The sequence below is a fragment of the Salmo salar genome, chromosome ssa19 (assembly GCF_905237065.1).
Source record: "Salmo salar chromosome ssa19, Ssal_v3.1, whole genome shotgun sequence".
NCBI lineage: Eukaryota > Metazoa > Chordata > Actinopteri > Salmoniformes > Salmonidae > Salmo > Salmo salar.
In genome coordinates this window covers 23,348,756-23,369,356 of record NC_059460.1, presented here as the reverse complement: position 1 = coordinate 23,369,356, position 20,601 = coordinate 23,348,756, and the positions used below count along the sequence as shown (strand labels likewise).

At 42.3% G+C, this 20,601-nt stretch overlaps 1 protein-coding gene across 1 annotated transcript in view; it reads right to left on the bottom strand.

Moving 5' to 3' along the window:
- Positions 1-20,601, bottom strand: part of LOC106578592 (cadherin-6) — an 81,920-nt gene that overhangs the window by 31,584 nt on the left and 29,735 nt on the right. The window contains exon 2 of the mRNA XM_014157587.2: positions 13,694-14,133. Coding sequence (XP_014013062.1) covers positions 13,694-13,930 — 237 coding nt within the window. The 5' untranslated portion in view covers positions 13,931-14,133. The remainder of the gene's footprint in view (positions 1-13,693; positions 14,134-20,601) is intronic.

Here is a 20,601-nt window from a genome sequence, read left to right as displayed (position 1 = left end):
CACATGGTTTATGAAACACTTATACAAAACGATGCCAGATTCAAAACTTTGAGTTTTACAATTGAAAATATAATACTAAATTCTTGCAACCAATAGAATGTTATAAACATGGGGGATACAGCCATCCCAGCTCTGTTGATTTTGCTGCAAAGAGACATAATCATTAGATAATTTGTTTTGTTGCTGCTTGTTTTTGGAGACATGTTCAATAATGGCTGAAAATTGCAACATTTACTTGGAGCTAACTCTGCAAATAGCACTGCTGGGTGATTTGAAAAGTCATAGTCAATCAATCAATAATATAATAATACTCTTATATTTCATTTACAAACTATGAAACTGTGAGAATAGAAAGGTTCAGAACATTTGTAAAAAATACCAGCACAGTAGAAAAATATATGGTAGTTAGAAATTAAAACTGGATGGTCTTCAGAGATACAGATGGGAGTAGTTGAGGTTAGCTGAAGGCTGGGACTAAAAACAAACAAAAATAACTAACGTAAAATATGTTGTCCATGAAATGTATGTACTATGTATAAGCTGGAAGTGGAAGCCTAAGTATTGTTGTCCATTAGCTTACTCCAATTAGGGGAGGGGTGGCAGGGTTTGCAAAAAATAATAAAGAAGGAAAATATATTTAAAGATATACAGTACCAGTCAAAAGTTTGTACACACCTACTCATTCAAGGGTTTTTCTTTATTTCTACAATTTTCTACATTGTAGAATAATAGTGAAGACATCACACTCTTGGCATTCTTTCAACCAGCTTCATGAGGTAGTCACTTGGAATGCATTTCGATTAACTGGTATGCCTTGGTAAAAGTTAATTTGCAGAATTTTAATGTGTTTGAGACAATCAGTTGTGTTATGACAAGGTAGGGTGGTATACAGAAGATAGCCCTATTTGGTAAAATACCAAGTCCATATTATGGCAAGAACAGCTCAAATGAGCAAAGAGAAACAACAGTTCATCATTACTTTAAGACAGGAAGGTAGGTCTATCAGGAAAATCTCAAGAACTTTTTAAAGTTTCTTCAAGTGCAGTTGCAAAAACCATCAAGCGCTATAATGAAATTGGCTCTCATGAGGACCAACACAGGAAAGGAATACCCAGAGTTACCTCTGCTGCAGAGGATAAGTTCATTAGAGTTACCAGCCTCAGAAATTGCAGCCCAAATAAATGCTTCACAGAGTTCAAGTAACAGACACATCTCAACATCAACTGTTCAGAGGAGACTGCATGAATCAGGCCTTTATGGTCGAATTGCTGCAAAGAAACCACTACTAAAGGACACCAATAAGAAGAAGAGACTTGCTTGGGCCAAGAAACACGAGCAAAGGACATTAGACTGGTGGAAATCTGTCCTTTGGTCTGGAGTCCAAATTTGAGATTTTTGGTTCCAACCGCCGTATCTTAGTGAGACACAGATAAGGTGAACAGATGATCTCTGCATGTGTGGTTCACACCGTGAAGCATGGAGGAGGTGTGATGGTGTGGGGGTGCTTTGCGGGTGACACTGTCTGTGATTTATTTACAGTTCAAGCACACTTAACCAGCATAGCAACCACAGCATTCAGCAGAGATCTGCCATCCCATCTGGTTTGCGCTTAGTGAGACTATCATTTGTTTTTTAACTGGACAATGACCCAACACACCTCCAGGCTGTGTAAGGGCTATTTGACCAAGAAGGAGAGTGATGAGTGCTGCATCAGATGACCTGGCCTCCACAATCACCCGACCTCAACCCAATTGAGATGGTTTGGGATGAGTTGGACCGCAGAGTGTAGGAAAAGCAGCAAACAAGTGCTCAGCATATGTGGGAACTCCTTCAAGACTGTTGGAAAAGCATTCCAGGTTTAGCTGTTTGAGAGAATGCCAAGAGTGTGCAAAGCTGTCATAAAGGCAAAGGGTGGCAACTTTGAGGAATCTCAAATATAAAATATATTTTGATTTGTTTAATCTGTTGGGGCTAGGGGGCAGTATTTGCACGGCCGGATAAAAAACGTACCCGATTTAAACTGGTTACTACTCTTGTCCAGAAATGAGAATATGCATATAATTAGTAGATTTGGATAGAAAACACTCTAAAGTTTCTAAAACTGTTTGAATGGTGTCTGTGAGTATAACGTGACACTTCCTACGGCTCCCATAGGCTCTCAGAACCCGGGAAAAAGCTGAATGATGTCGAGGCAGCCCCTGGCTGAAAAACATTAGCGCCTTTGGTAAGTGGTCTATCAGAGGACAATGAGACTGAGGCGCGTGCACGAGGCGACCCCATGTTTTTATTTTCTCTCTCTTTGTACTAAAACACAGATTCCCGGTCGGAATATTATCGCTTTTTTACGAGAAAAATGGCATAAAAATTGATTTTAAACAGCGGTTGACATGCTTCGAAGTACGGTAATGGAATATTTTGAATTTTTTTGTCACAAAACGCGTCGGGCGCGTCACCCTTCTTTACACTTCGGATAGTGTCTTGAATGCACAAACAAAACGGATGATATTTTAACATAACTATGGATTATTTTGAACCAAACCAACATTTGTTATTGAAGTAGAAGTCCTGGGAGTGCATTCTGACAAAGAACAGCAAAGGTAATAACATTTTTCTTATAGTAAATCTGACTTTGGTGAGTGCCAAACTTGGTGGGTGTCTAAATAGCTAGCCCTGTGATGCCGGGCTATCTACTTAGAATATTGCAAAATGTGCTTTCACCGAAAAGCTATTTTAAAATCGGACATAGCGAGAGCATAGAGGAGTTCTGTATCTATAATTCTTAAAATAATTGTTATGTTTTTTGTGAACGTTTATCGTGAGTAATTTAGTAAATTCACCGGAAGTTTGCGGGGGAATTTGCTAGTTCTGAACGTCACATGCTAATGTAAAAAGCTGTTTTTTGATATAAATATGAACTTGATTGAACAAAACATGCATGTATTGTATAACATAATGTCCTAGGCGTGTCATCTGATGAAGATCATCAAAGGTTAGTGCTGCATTTAGCTGTGGTTTGGGTTTATGTGACATTATATGCTAGCTTGAAAAATGGGTGTCTGATTATTTCTGGCTGGGTACTCTGCTGACATAATCTAATGTTTTGCTTTCGTTGTAAAGCCTTTTTGAAATCGAACAGTGTGGTTAGATTAACGAGAGTCTTGTCTTTAAAATGGTGTAAAATAGTCATATGTTTGAGAAATTGAAGTAATAGCATTTCTAAGGTATTTGAATAACGCGCCACAGGATTCCACTGGCTGTTACGTAGGTGGGACGAATTCGTCCCACCTTCCCTAGAGAGGTTAAAATCTGACACCGCGATTGCATAAAGGAATTCTGTATCTATAATTCTTAAAATAATTGTTATGTATTTTGTGAATGTTAATCGTGAGTAATTTAGTAAATTCACCGGAAGTTTGCGGTGGGTATGCTAGTTCTGAACATCACATGCTAATGTAAAAAGCAGTTTTTTGATATAAATATGAACTTGATTGAACAAAACATGCATGTATTGGATAACATCATGTCCTAGGAGTGTCATCTGATGAAGATCATCAAAGGTTAGTGCTGCATTTAGCTGTGGTTTTGGTTTTTGTGACATATATGCTTGCTTTGAAAATGGCTGTGTGATTATTTTTGGCAGGGTACTCTCCTGACATAATCTAATGTTTTGCTTTCGCTGTAAAGCCTTTTTGAAATCGGACAATGTGGTTAGATTAACGAGAGTCTTGTCTTTAAAATGGTGTAAAATAGTCATATGTTTGAGAAATTGAAGTTATAGCATTTTTGAGGTATTTGTATTTCTCGCCACGCGATTCCACTGGCTGTTGACGCAAACGACCCACCTTGCCCAGGGAGGTTAACACTTTTTTGGTTACTACATGATTCCATATGTTTTATTTCATACTTTTGATGTCTTCACTATGATTCTACAATGTAGAAAATAGTACAAAATAAAAATAAACAACAGCTTGAATGAGTAGGTGTGTCCAAACTTTTGACTGGTACTGTATATATATTTACCCAAAACATATTGTGGATTCGAAATGAAGCAGACAATTACACTGATAGAAGCCACAATCAATCGGCAATATATTAAATCTGATTTACCCCCCACCCCACCCAAAAAAATAAAATAAAATAAAGATATACTGTATATAAATAAATAAACTCGGCAAGATCCATTAGTCATAACATTTATGAATGATAATAATATATTCATTAATACATTAAACATTTATTTTTACATCACATCATTTTTAACACTAATTCTGCAAATTAGGAGATGGAATATTGTGTTATTTCTTCTGTCAGATTAATGTATGTTTTAGCACAGCAAACTACTTTTGACTAGGGCCCATAGGGACTTTGTTGACTCATATAGGCACAACTAGCCTTCCTGGCAACAATTGTAAATTCAAAATAAACTGTAATAGATTTTAATAAATAAACACTTGAATGTTAAACATATATTTCAGAATAACGTGTTGGGAATGAATCAAGTAAACGTGTATTTTTTCCTTCGTATAATTCATATAAACTTTTTCAAAGTTTGGACTCACGTTGCAGCTGAATTTATTTTCTCCTCTAATTTGAATATTACTTTGCTGACAGAATTCAGAACAAAGAAAGTAACTACAGCAATGAAATGATAAAAATATGATTCCACAGCTGACTCAGCGGGAGAGAGAAGTCTTAAACGATTCTGACTGACAGCAGTTAGGGGAGAGGAAAGAGGAGAGAGAGCAAGAGAGGAGTGTAGGAGTATTGGCCTAAGCAGTGTCCCAAATAGCACCCTACACTGCACTACTTTGACCAGAGCACTCTAGTATTCCACTATATAGGGAATAGGATGCCATTTGGGACTGGCCCCTAGTATCTTATTCAGACATCTCGTCCTGCTCCCTGTAACACAGTCAGACAGATGTTCAACAGCCTCGTCACTGCCCGACCTCATCACATCCCATAACGCAGAGGGACGCACAGGAGACACACACCACACACATGCATGCACACACACAGGAGAGACACATTGCTAAAGTTCCCGAATCTTTCTGTCTTTCTCTCTCTCTCTCTCTCTCTCAATTTAATTCAAGGGGCTTCATGGGAAAAATGTTTGTGAAATTGTGAAATTGATAAACAAAAGTGAAATAAACAATAAAAAGTGAACAGTAAATATTACACTCACACAACTTCCAAAATAATAGAGACATTTCAAATGTCATATTATGTCTATATACATTATTGTAACGATGTGCAAATAGTTAAAGTACAAAAGGGAAAATAAATAAACATACATATGGGTTGTATTTACAATTGTCACGTCTTTCGTAGGTATTGGACCAAGGCGCAGCGGGTTGAGTGCTCATATTTATTTTATTGAACGCGAAAACAAGAAAACAAGAAAAGGCACGAACGAACAGGATGCATGCTAAACACAAAGCTATGCAACTACAACTACCCACAATACCACATACAAAACAACCCCTATACATAGGACCTTCAATCAGAGGCAATGAGAAACAGCTGCCTCCAATTGAAGGTCAAATCAATAAACTGAACATAGACATAAACAACCTAGAACTAACATAGAATACACTAACCTAGAACCTAAACCTAAAACCCCGGTACACTCTAAACCAACACCCCTCTACATAAACACATAGCCCAAAAAACCCCGAAACACTCTAAACAAATACCCCTTCTACATAAACACATAATATAACAAACCCCTAAACACTCTAAACAAATACCCCCTGCCACGTCCTGACCAAACTACAATAACAAATAAGCCCTTTACTGGTCAGGACGTGACAACAATGATGTTTGTTCTTCACTGGTTGCCCTTTTCTTGTGGCAAAAGGTCACAAATCTTGCTGCTATGATTGCACACTGGTATTTCAACCAATAGATAGGAGTTTAATCAAAATTGGATTTGTTTTCAAATTATTTGTGGGTCTATGTAATCTGAGGGAAATATGTGTCTCTAATATGGTCATACACTTGGCAGGAGGTTAGGAAGTTTACCTCAGTTTCTGCCTCATTTTGTGGGCAGTATGCACATAGCCTGTCTTCTCTTGAGAGCCAGGTCTGCCTATGGCGACCTTTCTCAATAACAAGGCTATGCTCACTGAGTCTGTACATAGTCAAAGCTTTCCTTAATTTTGGGTCAGTCACAGCGGTCAGGTATTCTGCCACTGTGTACTCTCTGTTTAGGGCCAAATAGCATTCTAGTTTGCTCTGTTTTTTTGTTCATTCTTTCCAATGTGTCAAGTAATTATCTTTTTGTTTTCTCATGATTTAATTGTGTCTAATTGTGTTGCTGTCCTGGGGCTCTGTGGGGTCTGTTCATGTTTGTGAACAGAGCCCCAGGACCAGCTTCCTTAGGGGACTCTTCTCCAGGTTCATCTCTCTGTAGGTGATGGCTTTGTTATGGAAGGTTTGGGAATCCCTTCCTTTTAGGTGGTTGTAGAATTGAGCGCCTCTTTTCTGGATTTTGATAATTAGCAGGTATCGGCCTAATTCTGCTCTGCATGCATTATTTGGTGTTATTACGTTGTACACAAAGGATATTTTTGCAGAATTCTGCATGCAGAGTCTCAATTTGGTTTGTCCCATTTAGTGAATTCACAACCATAAAGGGCAATGGGTTTTATAACTGATTCAAGTATTTTTTTTGCCAGATCCTAATTGGTATGTCAAATTTTATGTTCCTTTTGTTGGCATAGAAGGCCCTTCTTGCCTTGTCTCTCAGATCGTTCACAGCTTTGTGAAAGTTATCTATGGCGCTGATGTTTAGGCAGAGGTATATATCCGTTTTTGTGTGCTCTAGGGCAACGGTGTCTAGATGGAATTTGTATTTGTGGTCCAGGAAACTGGTCCTTTTTTGGAACACCATTATTTTTGTCTTACTGAAATTTACTGTCAGGGCCCAAGCCTGAAAGAATCTGTGCAGAAGATCTAGGTGCTGCTGTAGACCGTCCTTGGTTGGGGACAGAAGCACTAGGTAATCTGCAAACAGTAGACATTTGACTTCAGATTCTAGCAGGGTTAGGCTGGATGCTGCAGACTATTCTAGTGCCCTTGCCAATTCGTTTATATATATATATTGAAGAGGGTCGGGCTTAAGTTGCATCCATGTCTCACCCCATTGTCCTGTGGAAAGAAAAGTGTGTATTTTTTGCCAAATTTAACCGCACACGTTTGTGCACATGGATTTTATATTGTTGTATGTTTTTCCCCAACACCACTTTCCATCAATTTGTATAGCAGAACCTCATGTCAAATTGAGTCAAACGCTTTCTTGAAGTCAACAAAGCATGAGAAAACTTTGCCTTTGTTTTGGTTTGTTTGATGTTTGTCAATTAGGACGTGCAGGGTGAATACGTTTGTCTGTCATAAAGTGCTTTGGTAAAAAGCCAATTTAACATTTGCTCAGCACATTGATTTCACTGAGGAGATGTACAAGGATTTTCCCAAGGTTGCTGTTGACACATATCCCACGGTAGTTATTGGGATCAAATGTCTTTCCACTTTTGTGGGTTGGGGTTATCAGTCCTTGGTTCCAAATATTGGGGAAGATTCCAGAGCTGAGGATGATGTTAAAGAGTTTAAGTATAGCCAATTGGAATTTGTGGTCTGTATATTTGATTATTTCATGAAGGATATCATCAACACCACAAACCTCATTGTTGTTAATTTTCTTAGGTTGTATGCTTGACAGTTTTTTAATTTGATAGGGAAGCTGAAAGGTCAAATATACTATTTAGGCTTTCTACTGCCAAGTTTACACCTTCACTATTACAGTGAAATGTTTTGTCCAGGAAGTTGTGTAAAAAAGCTTGAATTTGTTGGTGCCTAATTGTTTTTTGGTAGGTTTCTACACTACTTTCCTTCCATCTATAGCATTTCTTAATATTGTGCCATTCATTTGGCTTTGATGCCTCAGTTTTGAATATTGCTCTGTTCAGGTAGACTGTGATTTTGCTGTGATCTGATAGGGGAGTTAGTGGGCTGACTGTGAATGCTCTGAGAGACTCTGGGTTGAGGTCAGTGATAAAGTCATCTACAGTACTACTGCCAAGGGATGAGCTGTAGGTGTACCTACCATAGGAATCTTCTTGAAGCCTACCATTTACTATGTACAGACACAGCGTATGACAGATCTGCAGGAGTTGTGACCCACCATTTTTGTTGGTTGTTTTGTCATAGTTTTGTCTAGGGGGGGCATATTTGGGAGAGAATACTGTCACCTCCAAGTAGGTGTTCGTCCCCCTGTGTGCTGAGGGTGTCAGGTTCTTGTCCAGTTCTGGCATTTAGGTCGCCACAGACTAGTACAGTATATGTCCCTGGGCCTGGAAATGGTAGATCTCCCCTTCTAGGATGGAGAAGCTGTCATCGTTAAAGTATGGGGATTCTATTGGGGGATATAGGTAGTACAGAGTGGGTTAGGTCTGCTCTATACCAAATTAGCATACCTCCTGAGTTTCTTCCCTGTTTCACCCCTGTTAGTTTGGTGGATGGGACTACCAGCTCTCTGTAACCTAGAGGGCAACAAGTGGGTCCGTCTCCTCTATACCATGTTTCTTGTAGGATGCAATGTCTGTATTTCCAATTTCTTTGATGAAGTCTGGGTTCCTGCTCTTTAGGCCAAAGGCAGATGACCTCAGACTTTGTATATTCCAGGATGAGATAGTAAAAGCTTTGTGTTCCATACTGTCTAGTGTTGTTTTCGTGTGATTTAGGCCCAGACCATTACAGTAGGTGCGAGCAGAGCATGTTGAGCATCTGATACATACCTCTCAGGTTACAGGAGGGGTTTTGGGCGGTTTGCATTAGTGGGGCTTGGGCCTGTTACTCTGTTCACGGCCTGGGCATATGTGAGTCTCTCTGTCTCTCTCTCTCACACACTCACATACACTAGGCAGACAGGGGCTTATCGCCTTAATCAACAAACACAGCAAATGCGTGCTCCAGGTCGCCGCCGGAGACCGAGGCGTTGCCATGGCACAGATACAGAAAGAGCTTCTGTGTGTGCCATATTACAAACTCCTACCCCTCTCTCTGCCAAGGTGAGCAGCTGGGGATGGGGGAGCATGAAAAGAAGCCGAGAACAGAGAAGAGCCCCCACCCCCGGGGACTCAGAGGCTGGACTGCTCCCCACATAGCCTACGGGTTTATCCCAAATGGCACCCTAGTCCCTATGAAGTGCACTATGTAGGGAATAGGGTGCCATTTGGGACACACCCTATGTATGTTTCAGGCAGACACTGACTCAAACACAGCTAGACTAACTAGGGGTGGGGTGCCAGCCTTACCCTGTGCATTATTATGCCTCTAATTTGCTTTTTTCCATTCATTTCCGGCCCATTACTGTGGGGTAAGCAGGGCCGGGCGGTGAAGGGAGAGGAGCAGAGGGGAGCTCGGGGGGAGAATATAGATAGAATATAACTGCTTGCTTGGGATGCGGGGGGAGACCATACCCACCAGGCCTAGCGAACCACTGGGGCCTATCAGGGTCTGTAAATACTTTATGAGATATGATCGTACAGCACAAATACTCCTCAACCACAGGCCATTAACCATTTTCACTAGGAATGTGCCCTTTGGTAAAGCAGGAAAATAATGAAATAAGCAAACAAACTCTCCCCCAGTGACAGCCCAGGCTCTCTGAGGTACGATATGCGGCTCGACTGCTAATGAGACTCACTGTACGATGATTCTCTTTTCTTCCTCCAGGAAAACCAACCACCCGGCCCGTACACACCAAGACAACAACCAATATATACGTCCCAAATGGCACCCTATTCCCTATTTACTGCACTACTTTTGAGAAGTGCCCATAGGGCTCTAGTCAAATGTAGTGCACTATGTAGGGAATAGGGTGCTATTAGGGACACATTAAACCAGTAACACTGACTGGGCTATGGTCTACTTCTCCAGTCGTTTATTTTTCTCCTTTTCCATCCTTTCATGCCTCTCCTTCATTCATCTGCCTTAGTTTTATTCTCCCCTTTGTTCGGGAGAGATTTCATCTGATTTAATTTGTTAGCATTTCAGAACCCCAAAAAAGAAATCATAAAAGTAACTCCGGAGATGGAGTTTATAGAATAACTGTTTTAAAGGAGGGATAAGGGGGAAGCTGGGGGAAGAGGAGGACCTAATTCAACTGCAGTAGTTTCATAATTTTATCTGTGTGTCTAAAGCAAGAGAAGCAACCCCTTGGCTGCATCCCCAATTGCACCCTAGTCCCTATATAGTGCAATACTTTTGATGAGGGCCCTTAGGGTGCCATTTGGAACTCAGTCCTTGTTTATAACCTGCCATTGTGTTATTTCCAATTCATTCTCTCCTTCTCTAACAAAAATGTTATTGTTCTGTGCTGTGTTCCCTCACTCAGATATAGTCAACCTCAATGACAAAAGGTTTCCCTTTTGTGTCGCTCTCCGTTTTGGAGCCTGTGATGTGACTTTTTGTGTGTGTGTGTGTGTGCGTGCGTGCTTGCGTCTAACTATTTTTGTGGGGAACAGAAGTCCCCACAAGAATAGTAAACAAACAAACATTTGACCAACTAGGGACATGATAAATGCTATTTCTAATGTGTTTAGGGATAAGGTTAGAATTAGTGTCAGGTTAGGTTTAGGTTAGGTTTTGGGTTAAGGTTAGGGTTAGGGTTACTGTAGGGTTAAGAGTACGGGTTAGGTTTAGGGGAAATAGGGTTTTGAATGAGATTGAATTGGTGTCCCCACAAAGTTAACTGTACAAGACTGTGTGTGCACGTGTGCGCAAAGGTCCCGGAATCTGTGTGTATTTGTGTGATAACACACATCGCTCAGAGAGGCTTCATTAAGTGAAACACTCCTCCATGGCTTGATGCCTAAATGGTGTCTATCTTCAGTAGAAAGGCTCTTAATTTAAGGGTCAGACACACAAAGAAATCTGACTGCTGATAGGTAGGCTACTTAGCACCTCTGCCCAGACTGTCGGCAGTTAATCTTTTGTTGTTCACATAGAACAGTTTAATCTTAAATACTGCAGACCACAAGGTGGCAGTCTTGTATGGTAGTCTTGTGCCTGCTGTAGCTAATGTAAGCTAACTGGCAAGCTGCTAGCTAGCTAGAATTTGTAGAAAACTCTTGTTGATAGTAACCAGTTGGCCACAACTAGATAACTAGCATAGTTAGCAACATTATAATTAAATCACAATGGATTTGTTTTTTAATGAAGCAGCTGCCCTTTTACCTGTTGAGATGCTAACTGTTTAGCTATCATTAGCTAGCAAGCAAACTGGCACTGGCAGTATGGGATAAATTCAAATATTTCTTAATTGTTTTTCTAGATAGCTAGCTTGGTAAAGCATTTAGTGTTGTGTGCGTTGTGCTGCACTTACCACCCCATTCCTTTTATATCTAGACTTAAAATATGTATTTTACAGCTTTATTGTTTTAGTTAGAAAATGTTTGATGAAAAGAGGGTGGATTACACTGGGAAAAGTGCCCTCCTTTTACCTTTTTCTTGTCACTTCTGTCAGCTCCCCCACGTGGAGAATCGTGCTCTCTGATTCGCTCAAAGTCAAGTTCTCGGCCACTAATGAGCATTAGATTCTACAAACAACCTCCAACTGTGGCAATCAGATTTCTCAGTGTGTCTGTACCAGGGGTTGGATCTAGTTCAGGGAACAGAACCGAAAACCAGAAAATAAAAAAACATTTTCAAGGAACAGAACGGAACCTGGAACGAAAGTGATCCATACTGTTCCGGAACAGAACCGTTATTTGAAAAGCACGGGAACCGGTTAATAACAATATTTTACGTTCCAGAAATATTTCTCTCGTCCCACAAAAAAACTGGAAAAAAGCACCTATGCAAAGCCCCCACTTTGTCACTCAGAAACGTATTCCAGTGTCTGCCTGCAAGCTGAATATCTTTTCCAGTGTGTATGCGTGTTTAGGCTACCTGCCCCTTCTCCCTCCGAACCATAGGCTACTGTACAATTGTGATTCAGAAGATAGGAAGATATATATTAATTAGCTAGAGAAGAATTCATCAACTTTTTCAATGCTAGTTAATGATACTTTAGGCCTAGTTATCACATTTACGTTGAATTTATTAACTACAAAAAGGTAAGACTTGTTTTTAATTCTGGTGCCGCTCCTCGCTCTCTCCCCACCCGTAAAATGTAAGTCGCATCTTACGCCATAAGCTACACTTGTCTGTCCATCACGCATGTAAACAGCTACCTTGCCAGCTATATCCGTACTGATTGGTGAAGTAATTTAAGGAGCTAAATATGAAAAACATACATTTCATAAGGAAGAGAAAGGAACGATATAAACCGTTCGTTTTTTGGGGGTTCGAACTGATTCAGAACGTTGTTTTGCTTGTCGGAACAGTGGAATTGAATGAAAAAAGTGTTTCTGCTCAGAATGAAACGACTGGAGAAAATGCTTTTGTTCCATCCTCACGGCCGCACCGCAGCTCAAAGGTTTGTTGCTGTGAGTGTGAGTGCTGTCTATTAGTCCTTTACACAGTAAAAGATGAGCCTCCATATCAATCAGTGCTCAAAGGAGATAAAGTGTTTTGATTATGCTCCAGTGGTTGACTTTTGATGTCGAACGTCTTATACGTTCTTTTATGTCTTTATTTCTTGTCTTGTGTGTTCTTTTTTTTCCTGTCTAACCGTCTTTTCTTCTATTTTCTCGTTTTTGTTCTTCCTCTCCTCTGCTTCGTTCGTTCCCGAGCTGTGTAATCCTTTTAGAAGCAAGGCTGAAAGTCTCACTTGGGGACGACGTTATGTTGTGGAATCTCATTTGGGTTGGATGACTCTATCCTCTGGACGGACGGAGGGAGGGACTGACGTCACGGTCACGAATGCAAAGCAAACATTCATTCATGTTTGCGTCCAAAATGGGACCCTATTCTCTATATAGTGCACTACTTTTAATGCACTATAAAAGGAATAGGGTGCCAATTGGGACAAATCCCAATCCTCACAAAAAATCCACACTTTCTTCCTCCTCACTCACTCGTCCTAAAATGGCTGGGATGGTTCACTTTAATAGTCTACAATTACAGTACATAGTACAACAGAGTGATATCTTGATTTCTTTGACTCTCTTGTCTAGCATGTAATGCATGGGCTTTTTTTATATTCTTCCTTGTAGCCATACTCTCCGCAATGCTATCTAGGTCAAAGTTGTGTTTTTTGTTGGATAAATAATGGCTGTAAGAAGCCTCTGTGTTTGGCTGTAGGGCTCCGCTAGTCCGCTACCTCCGTAGGATGCTTTGATACTATAACTGGAGTGGACATCGGCCGAGCTACCACATATAGTTGCTAACAGTCAGCACTAAACATATCAGACAACTCTACATTTGACTCAGCCTAGGAGGCAGTGCTATGGGTACAGCTTTCCCCTAGGTACAGCTTCAGGATCAGCTTCCCCTCTCCTAATCTTATAGTAGGCCATTAGTGGGTAAAATGCTAAATTGACCCAAATCATTGTCTAGGTGTAACGGTGAGATATAGTATCCCGAACAGAATTCACTCTGGGAAATGATCACATGTGAGGTGTATGGATTATATTGCAGAAAAAGTGTTATTACTGACAAATTCATGTCTTATTCAACCAACCAACATCACATTTTTCATTATAATGAAAAAAAAAGAGTGAAAGAGAGAGTTAACATCATGCTGTACCTTTCCAACATACTGGTTATCCAACCCTGTGTACTCCTCCAGCAGGAAGAACTGGTTCCACATCCATCCTCGTTTGGAGCGTCTCAGAGGCACTCCGTTGGCGTCCTGCCCCGTCAGCGTCAACGCCGCCCCCCGCCGACCCCCTGTAGTCCTCTTCAGGGCCCGCAGCCCGTCCCCATGGGAACACAGGTACGCCCAGAGGACCAGCAGGAGAAGGACAGTTCTGCCTCTCAACATGACTGCCAGGTCAGTAGTTACAAAGGCTTCAACCACAGCTTGATTGTAGTTTATGGTCTCTTCCCTCTGGGTGTTAGTGTGAAATGATCAGTGGTCTTTAGTCAGACGTTTAGTCATTGGGTCACTCCTCCTGGTCTGGGTGTGGGTCTGCAGCAGCAGCACGGGCCATCAGTCTGCCGTTAGGGCCCAGGTCCAGCCAGCATCTGGAACATAGAACACACAGTCAGGATGTTAGTACTGTTAGAACAGTTTGCTACTATGATAATGTAGGATTCTGTAGCATCTCTCTCAGAAAGGACACTTCCAATTGCCTCTTTAAAGAAATAGGAGTCAACATAATGAGTCTAATTCTCCATTCACACGTTGACACAGCTATAAAGGGCATAATTGGAATCCTACACATTATTATATTATATACAAAACACTAAGGACACCTGCTCTTTCCATGACATAGACTGACCAGGTGAAAGATATGATCCCTTAAAGATGTCACTTGCTAAATCCACTTCAATAAGTGTAGTTGAAGGGGAGGAGACAGGTTAAATAAGGATTTTTAAGCCTTGAGACAATTGAGACATGGATTGTGTATGTGTGGTATTCAGAGGGTGAATGGGCAAAAAAAAAAGTAAGTGCCTTTGAACAGGGTATGGTAGTAGGTGCCAGGCGCACCGGTTTGCGTCAGGAACTGCAACTCTGCTGGGGTTTTTACGCTCAACAGTTTCCTGTGTGTGTCAAGAAGGGTCCACCACCCAAAGGACATCCAGCCAACTTGACACAACTGTGGGAAGCATTCAAATTGACATGGACCTGCAACCCTGTGGAACTCTTTCGGCACCTTGTAGAGTCCATGACCTGATGAATTGAAACTGTTCTGAGGGCAAAAGGAAGGTGTTGTCATGGCTGTTCAAAGGATCGGACCAACGCGCAGCATGGTTGTAGTTCCACATTGTTATTTATTCCGTGAAACGTTTGCAACACACCAAAATACTTGTAACAACAAACCGTGACGCAGAGAAAATAACACTACTCAAAAATGAACAACCCACAAACACAAATGGAAAAAACCCCTACTTAAATATGATCTCCAATTAGAGACAACGAGAACCGGCTGCCTCTAATTGGAGATCATCCCAACAACGCCAACATAGAAATAGAAACCTAGAAAAACAACATAGAAACAGATAAGAAAACCACCCAAAAACACCCCCTGTCACGCCCTGACCTACTCTACTATAGAAAATTACATCTTACAAGGGTCAGGACGTGACAGGTGTTGTTAATGTTTTGTATACTTTTGTTTACTGTGTATACTGCCACACATCATATCTCAATTAAGAAACTAAACTGAATTAACATTTAATAGACTGCCAGGTCTGCATGTTTAGCTTGTTGTATCTCTTTAAACAATCTGCGTGGGAACACGTTGTTATCAGAGCCAGCAGGCTGTCAATGGAGACCCTGAGCAATGTCAACCTGAGTTTATTACTTTGAGATCAATATCAAGATACTGTGTTTTATTATTATATTTTATTTAACTAGGCAAGTCAGTTAACAATGTTTTTGATTTACAATGACGGCCTACCCCGGCCAAACCCTCCCCTAACCCGAATGACGCTGGGCCAATTGTGCGCCGCCCTATGGATCTCCCAATCACAGCCAGTTAAGATACAGCCCGGGATCGAACCAGGGTCTGTAGTGACGCCTCTAGCACTGTGATGCAGTGCCCAAAATGGGTGTTTGCAAACCACACAATGGGGCCCTGTCATGAAAGCACACATCACACACTGCCACACACATTCTCACTCACTCACTCACTCACTCACTCACTCACTCACTCACTCACTCACTCACTCACTCACTCACTCACTCACTCACTCACTCAAAAAACAGTCCATGAGGGAGGACATGTATACTTCTCCTATGCTCATTATTCCTGTCTTGGTGCTATCCAGGCCAACGGTGTGGCACCGCTGGGGTGCAGGCACTGGGTTATCAGTGGGCACACTGGGAACTAGCAGCACCATTATCACATACAGACTGTGTCCCAAATGGCGCCTTATTCACTTTATAATGCACTACTTTTGACCAGGGCCCATTTTATTACTGGTCAAAAGTAGTCCACGATATAGGGAATAGGGTGTCATTTGGGACACACGCACAGGCTCGACTCAGATAGAGAGACGCAGACCGCTATACGGCAGCTCTGCTTTTCACAGGACGAAAAGGAAAAAGTATCTGGACCTGCATGCAGAAAGTGGAGGGAGACTGAGCTAGAAAGAGAGAGGGAAAGACAGAATGGTCGAGACACATTGGGAGGGGTAGAGAGAGGGAGGGAGAAGCTGAGATTGAGATGAAGGGAGAGGGAGGGTCAGGGTAGGGTGGTCAGAGACCGAGATGGAGGGAGAGATGGAGAAGGAAGATGGCGAGAGAGAGGGTCAGACTAGACAGAGAGAGAGAGAGGATAGAGAGAGAAAGGGAGAGATGGAGGGCGTGAAGAAGAGGTAGAAATGTCCTGTCAGAGCAGAGTCAGCAGGACAGTCAGGAGAGGAGCTGTGTGTGTTTGTGTGTGTGTGTGTTTGTGTGTGTATCCGCGTGTGTGTGTGAGCATGTGAGCATATGAGTGTGTGTCTAGCCCATTCATTACCCTACCTGTCTCCTTCTAGCCATCCAAGCCAAGGCTTCTCTCCCTCCTTCCCTCCCTGCTTTCAACCCTCCTTTCCCCTTATGAGGCAATACTTAAATGGTAAAAGTTGATGGGTTAGGTCCCGCTTTCTCTTTTCCCTCATGCCTTGCAGTTTATTATAGCCTATGTCAAAGCTCCTCTCCTCTAATTTGCCTGCTGTATGCGCTTCAGCTGATATTCATTATCGTAGGGATTTTTGGACGCTTGCGATGCGGGAGTCACTTTGCATGTGTCCTTTGCCTGCCTCAGCAGGGGAATAAGAACCCATTGGTCACAACAGACAGCAGGTGAGGGTGACGGCCTGTCATCCGTTTAATAATGTCTAGGGCGGGAATATAGGTCACATCCCAAATGGAATCCTATTTCCTATGATGCACTACTTTTGAACATGGCCCATAATCAATCAATAGGGATCTGGTCAAAAGAAGTGCACTACTGTATGTAGGAAATAGGGTGCCATTTGGGACAGATACATAGAGTACCCAAACCCATAGCCCACTCACAATCTCTCTCTAAGTAACTCTCACGTGGAACACTGGTTCAAATCTAAATGTCCCTATGAGCGAGTTCTTTTCCCTCCTTCTCTTTCCATCCTTCTCTTTCCCTCCTATTTCCTCTCTTCTATTTCCCTCCTTCTATTTCCCTCTCTTCTCTTTCCCTCTCTTCTCTTTCCCTCTCTTCTCTTTCCCTCCTCTTTGTCTCCTTCTCTCTCTTTCCCTCCTTCTCTTTCCCTTTCTTCCCCTCCTTCTCTTATCCTCCTTCTTTCCCTCCTTCTCTTTCCATCCTTCTCTTTCCCAAGTCCCCACGCACTTGACTTTATGAATTTCCTTAATTGACGATGGTGTGGGAGCGTGGGGTACTGGGAGCTATTGATTTGCTGTAGGACTCTGCAGTGTAGTTGGAAATACAATGTGGTCTCCGCGGTCGCTTCTCAGAGCCTTCTAATACCTCCAGTCACACACACACACACACACACACACACACACACACACACACACACACACACACACACACACACACTCTTTCCTCGACCACATTTTCCCACAATACACCATAATGAATTCTGTAAAACATATTTATATTTTACTGTACATTCTACAGTGTTTTAACTGTTGAAATTACAGAAACGTTTTACAGCCTGCACCCATCTCTCTCTCTCTCTCTCTCTCTCTCTCTCTCTCTCTCTCACACACACACACACACACACACCCACAGTTCTGCTCTGGTGGGAGGCAGGCAGTCTGTCCTTTCAATAGATTTCTTCATAATGTCACCATGGAAGGCTGGAAGCTAATGCCTGACTAACTGTATAGAAAGGCCCTGCCTGCTGTCCCAAATGGCATCCTATTCCCTATGTAGTGCACTACTTTTAACTGTGAGGATACAAAAGTAGTACGCTATAGGAAATAGGGTGCCATTTGGGACACCACCCCAGCTCTCTGACCCCATAGTTCCCCAGACAACAGTGGACCAGTAGCAGGTCAGTTACATCCAGAGCTTAGATTTCTCTACATCTGTGTGTGCCTGTGCCTGTGCGTGATGAGTATTTCTCCTCCCTTTTCTTGGTTCCCAGCGCCAGTGAGTGTCAGCATCATAATGAACCTGTGTAATGGAACATGACACCACAATTATATCCTCCCAGTTAAGAGAATGTGTTTACAACAACCCCAACACTGCTTGATTTTCTCCCTCCACCTTTTACTCCCTCTCTCTCCTTGCATCCAGTTCTGCACCATTTAATTGCAACTGTTTGGAAGAAAAAAAAGATTGCTTGAAATTGCCTGTCACAGATTGTCTGGAGTCACTACATACGGCAATAATACAGCATTGTGTTCCATGCAGGGTGAGCAAAACGAATGTGTCTGCCGGCAATTTGGAGCCCAATGATTCTACACTCATACAATTACATGAAATAACATTTCAACTCATAACAATTAGCTATTAAGTATCTATTGCTCTTATCGAACACAGGGACACAGAGATAGAGATGGAGACACAGTGAGTCACACAAATATATCCATTGATGGCTTTTCCAGTGTGTATGTGTAACTACACCAAATACCATTGGTGGCATTTCGTGCATACTGTCTGGAGCCAGGCAGAACAGAGCTGACCTAGGAGCAGCAGTCCTACCCATCCTCCTCTTGTTCTCTCCTTTCTTCCTTCTTCTATCTCTCTCTTATTCCTCATACTCTCTATCTTACTCTCTCCAACTCTCTCTCTAGGTCTTCCCTCTTGCTTCTTCCTCACTCTTTTGCTCTCTCTCTTTCCCTCTCTCTTCTTCCTTTCGCTCTCTCTCTCTCTCCTTCCTTCCTTCCTTCCTTCCTCCCTCTCCCTCCCATCTCACTCTCGCTCTCTCCCTTTGTCTTTTTTTTCCTAATGAGAGAGGATTTGCGACACTGCGAGGCAGCACCCTATCGCACCCGTTGAGCCACGGCAACCCAGACTTCCACGGCAACCCAGAAAGAGCCCCCAGGGGGGGCAATTAAAAGTGAGAGAGGAGAATGTCAGCCAGGGGTGAGCGAGGGGGGGGTAGAGGGGGTTGGCAGGTACACAGCCCTGTTACAAACCACAGAGGAGGTCCTTAAAGGCTGCTAATGTGTGACACTGTCAGCGACAGGTTGTTTCACAGTTTCCGTTCCCTTTGCCTTGACTCGTGGTCGCCTCCCTCTGACTGCACTTTATTAAGAGCTTCATGCTTTATGTCCTAAATGGCACACTATTCCCTATGTAGTGCACTAATTTTCACCAGGTCCCTGGTTAAAGTTGTGCACAACATAGGGAATAGGGTGCTATTTGGGATGCATTCACGGACACAGACAGAGGTACTCCTATAGTATCCCTCTTCTTCTTGGCTAAATTTATCACTAAATCCCACTTGGTGCATTGGGAATAGTGCAGCTGACCCAAATACAACGCTTTGCTTTTTTTGTGTCTTTCCTTCAGTTATTGTTCATATGTGGGTTGAGAGTTTACTAATCAGTTGGCTGTCGGTGAGAGGATGCGAACCAAACAGATGGGATACTGGGGGAGGGTTAGGTTGCCTTGTCCTCGCATCACAAGGATGTAAAGTATGTAACCTAGTCCAAGTCAGAACGGCCCATAGGGCAAGAGCCAATCTCTTGTTTCTGTAGCGTGAGGCAGCTTGATGTAAAAGTACACCCTTTGGACAGGATGCTAGTCTATCACAATGTTTTTAGTAATGAGCCAAACCATAGGGTAGCTAGTGTTTGGCTGGCTGGCTGTCCTTGTTTTGCCAATCTCCTCGTCTCCTCTCAGCGGAATAGCCATAGGACTTTCTAGATTCTCATTCTGAAACCTGTCAATATATATTGATATTTGGTTTCGCTGGGGGTGAATGTCTAGACGCAGTTGTGTCTTAAAAGTATTTTCATGTCGCCTTCAATAATGACTGAGGATTCAGCCGAGAAACAGGAAGATGTTGAGAAGTATGTAGCAAACTGAGTAATTCACCTTTACAGAGAAGTAGTGTGCGAGAGGCGTATGTTCACCCTTTCTCTCCAAGGAAAGTTTGAGACATTCAAGGTTTCTCCTCTTGTTTGTACTCATTGTTGGCTTTGCTCAGGCTGTTTTGGGGTAATTAGTAGGACCTGTTAATTCTCTTAGGGTCCACTTAAGGCTGAACCATAATCACACCTTAGTCACATCTCCTAACTGTACTCAGGGGAAGAGAAACAACCCTCAGCTCTATCTGAACCAGGTTAATACAGGCTGTCATATCCCCATTTAAAGGGAGTGTGTTCAAGCTCTTGAAAGGAACATGACTCCATCATCAAGTTTGCCGATGACACAACAGCCTGATCACCAACAAGATGAGAGCCTATAGGGAGGAGGTCAGAGACCTGGCCGTGTGGTGCCAGGACAACAACCTCTCCCTCAACGTGATCCAGGAGATGATTGTGGACTACAGGAAAAGGAAGACCGAGCACGCCCCCATTCTCATCGATGGGGCTGCAGTGGAGCAGGT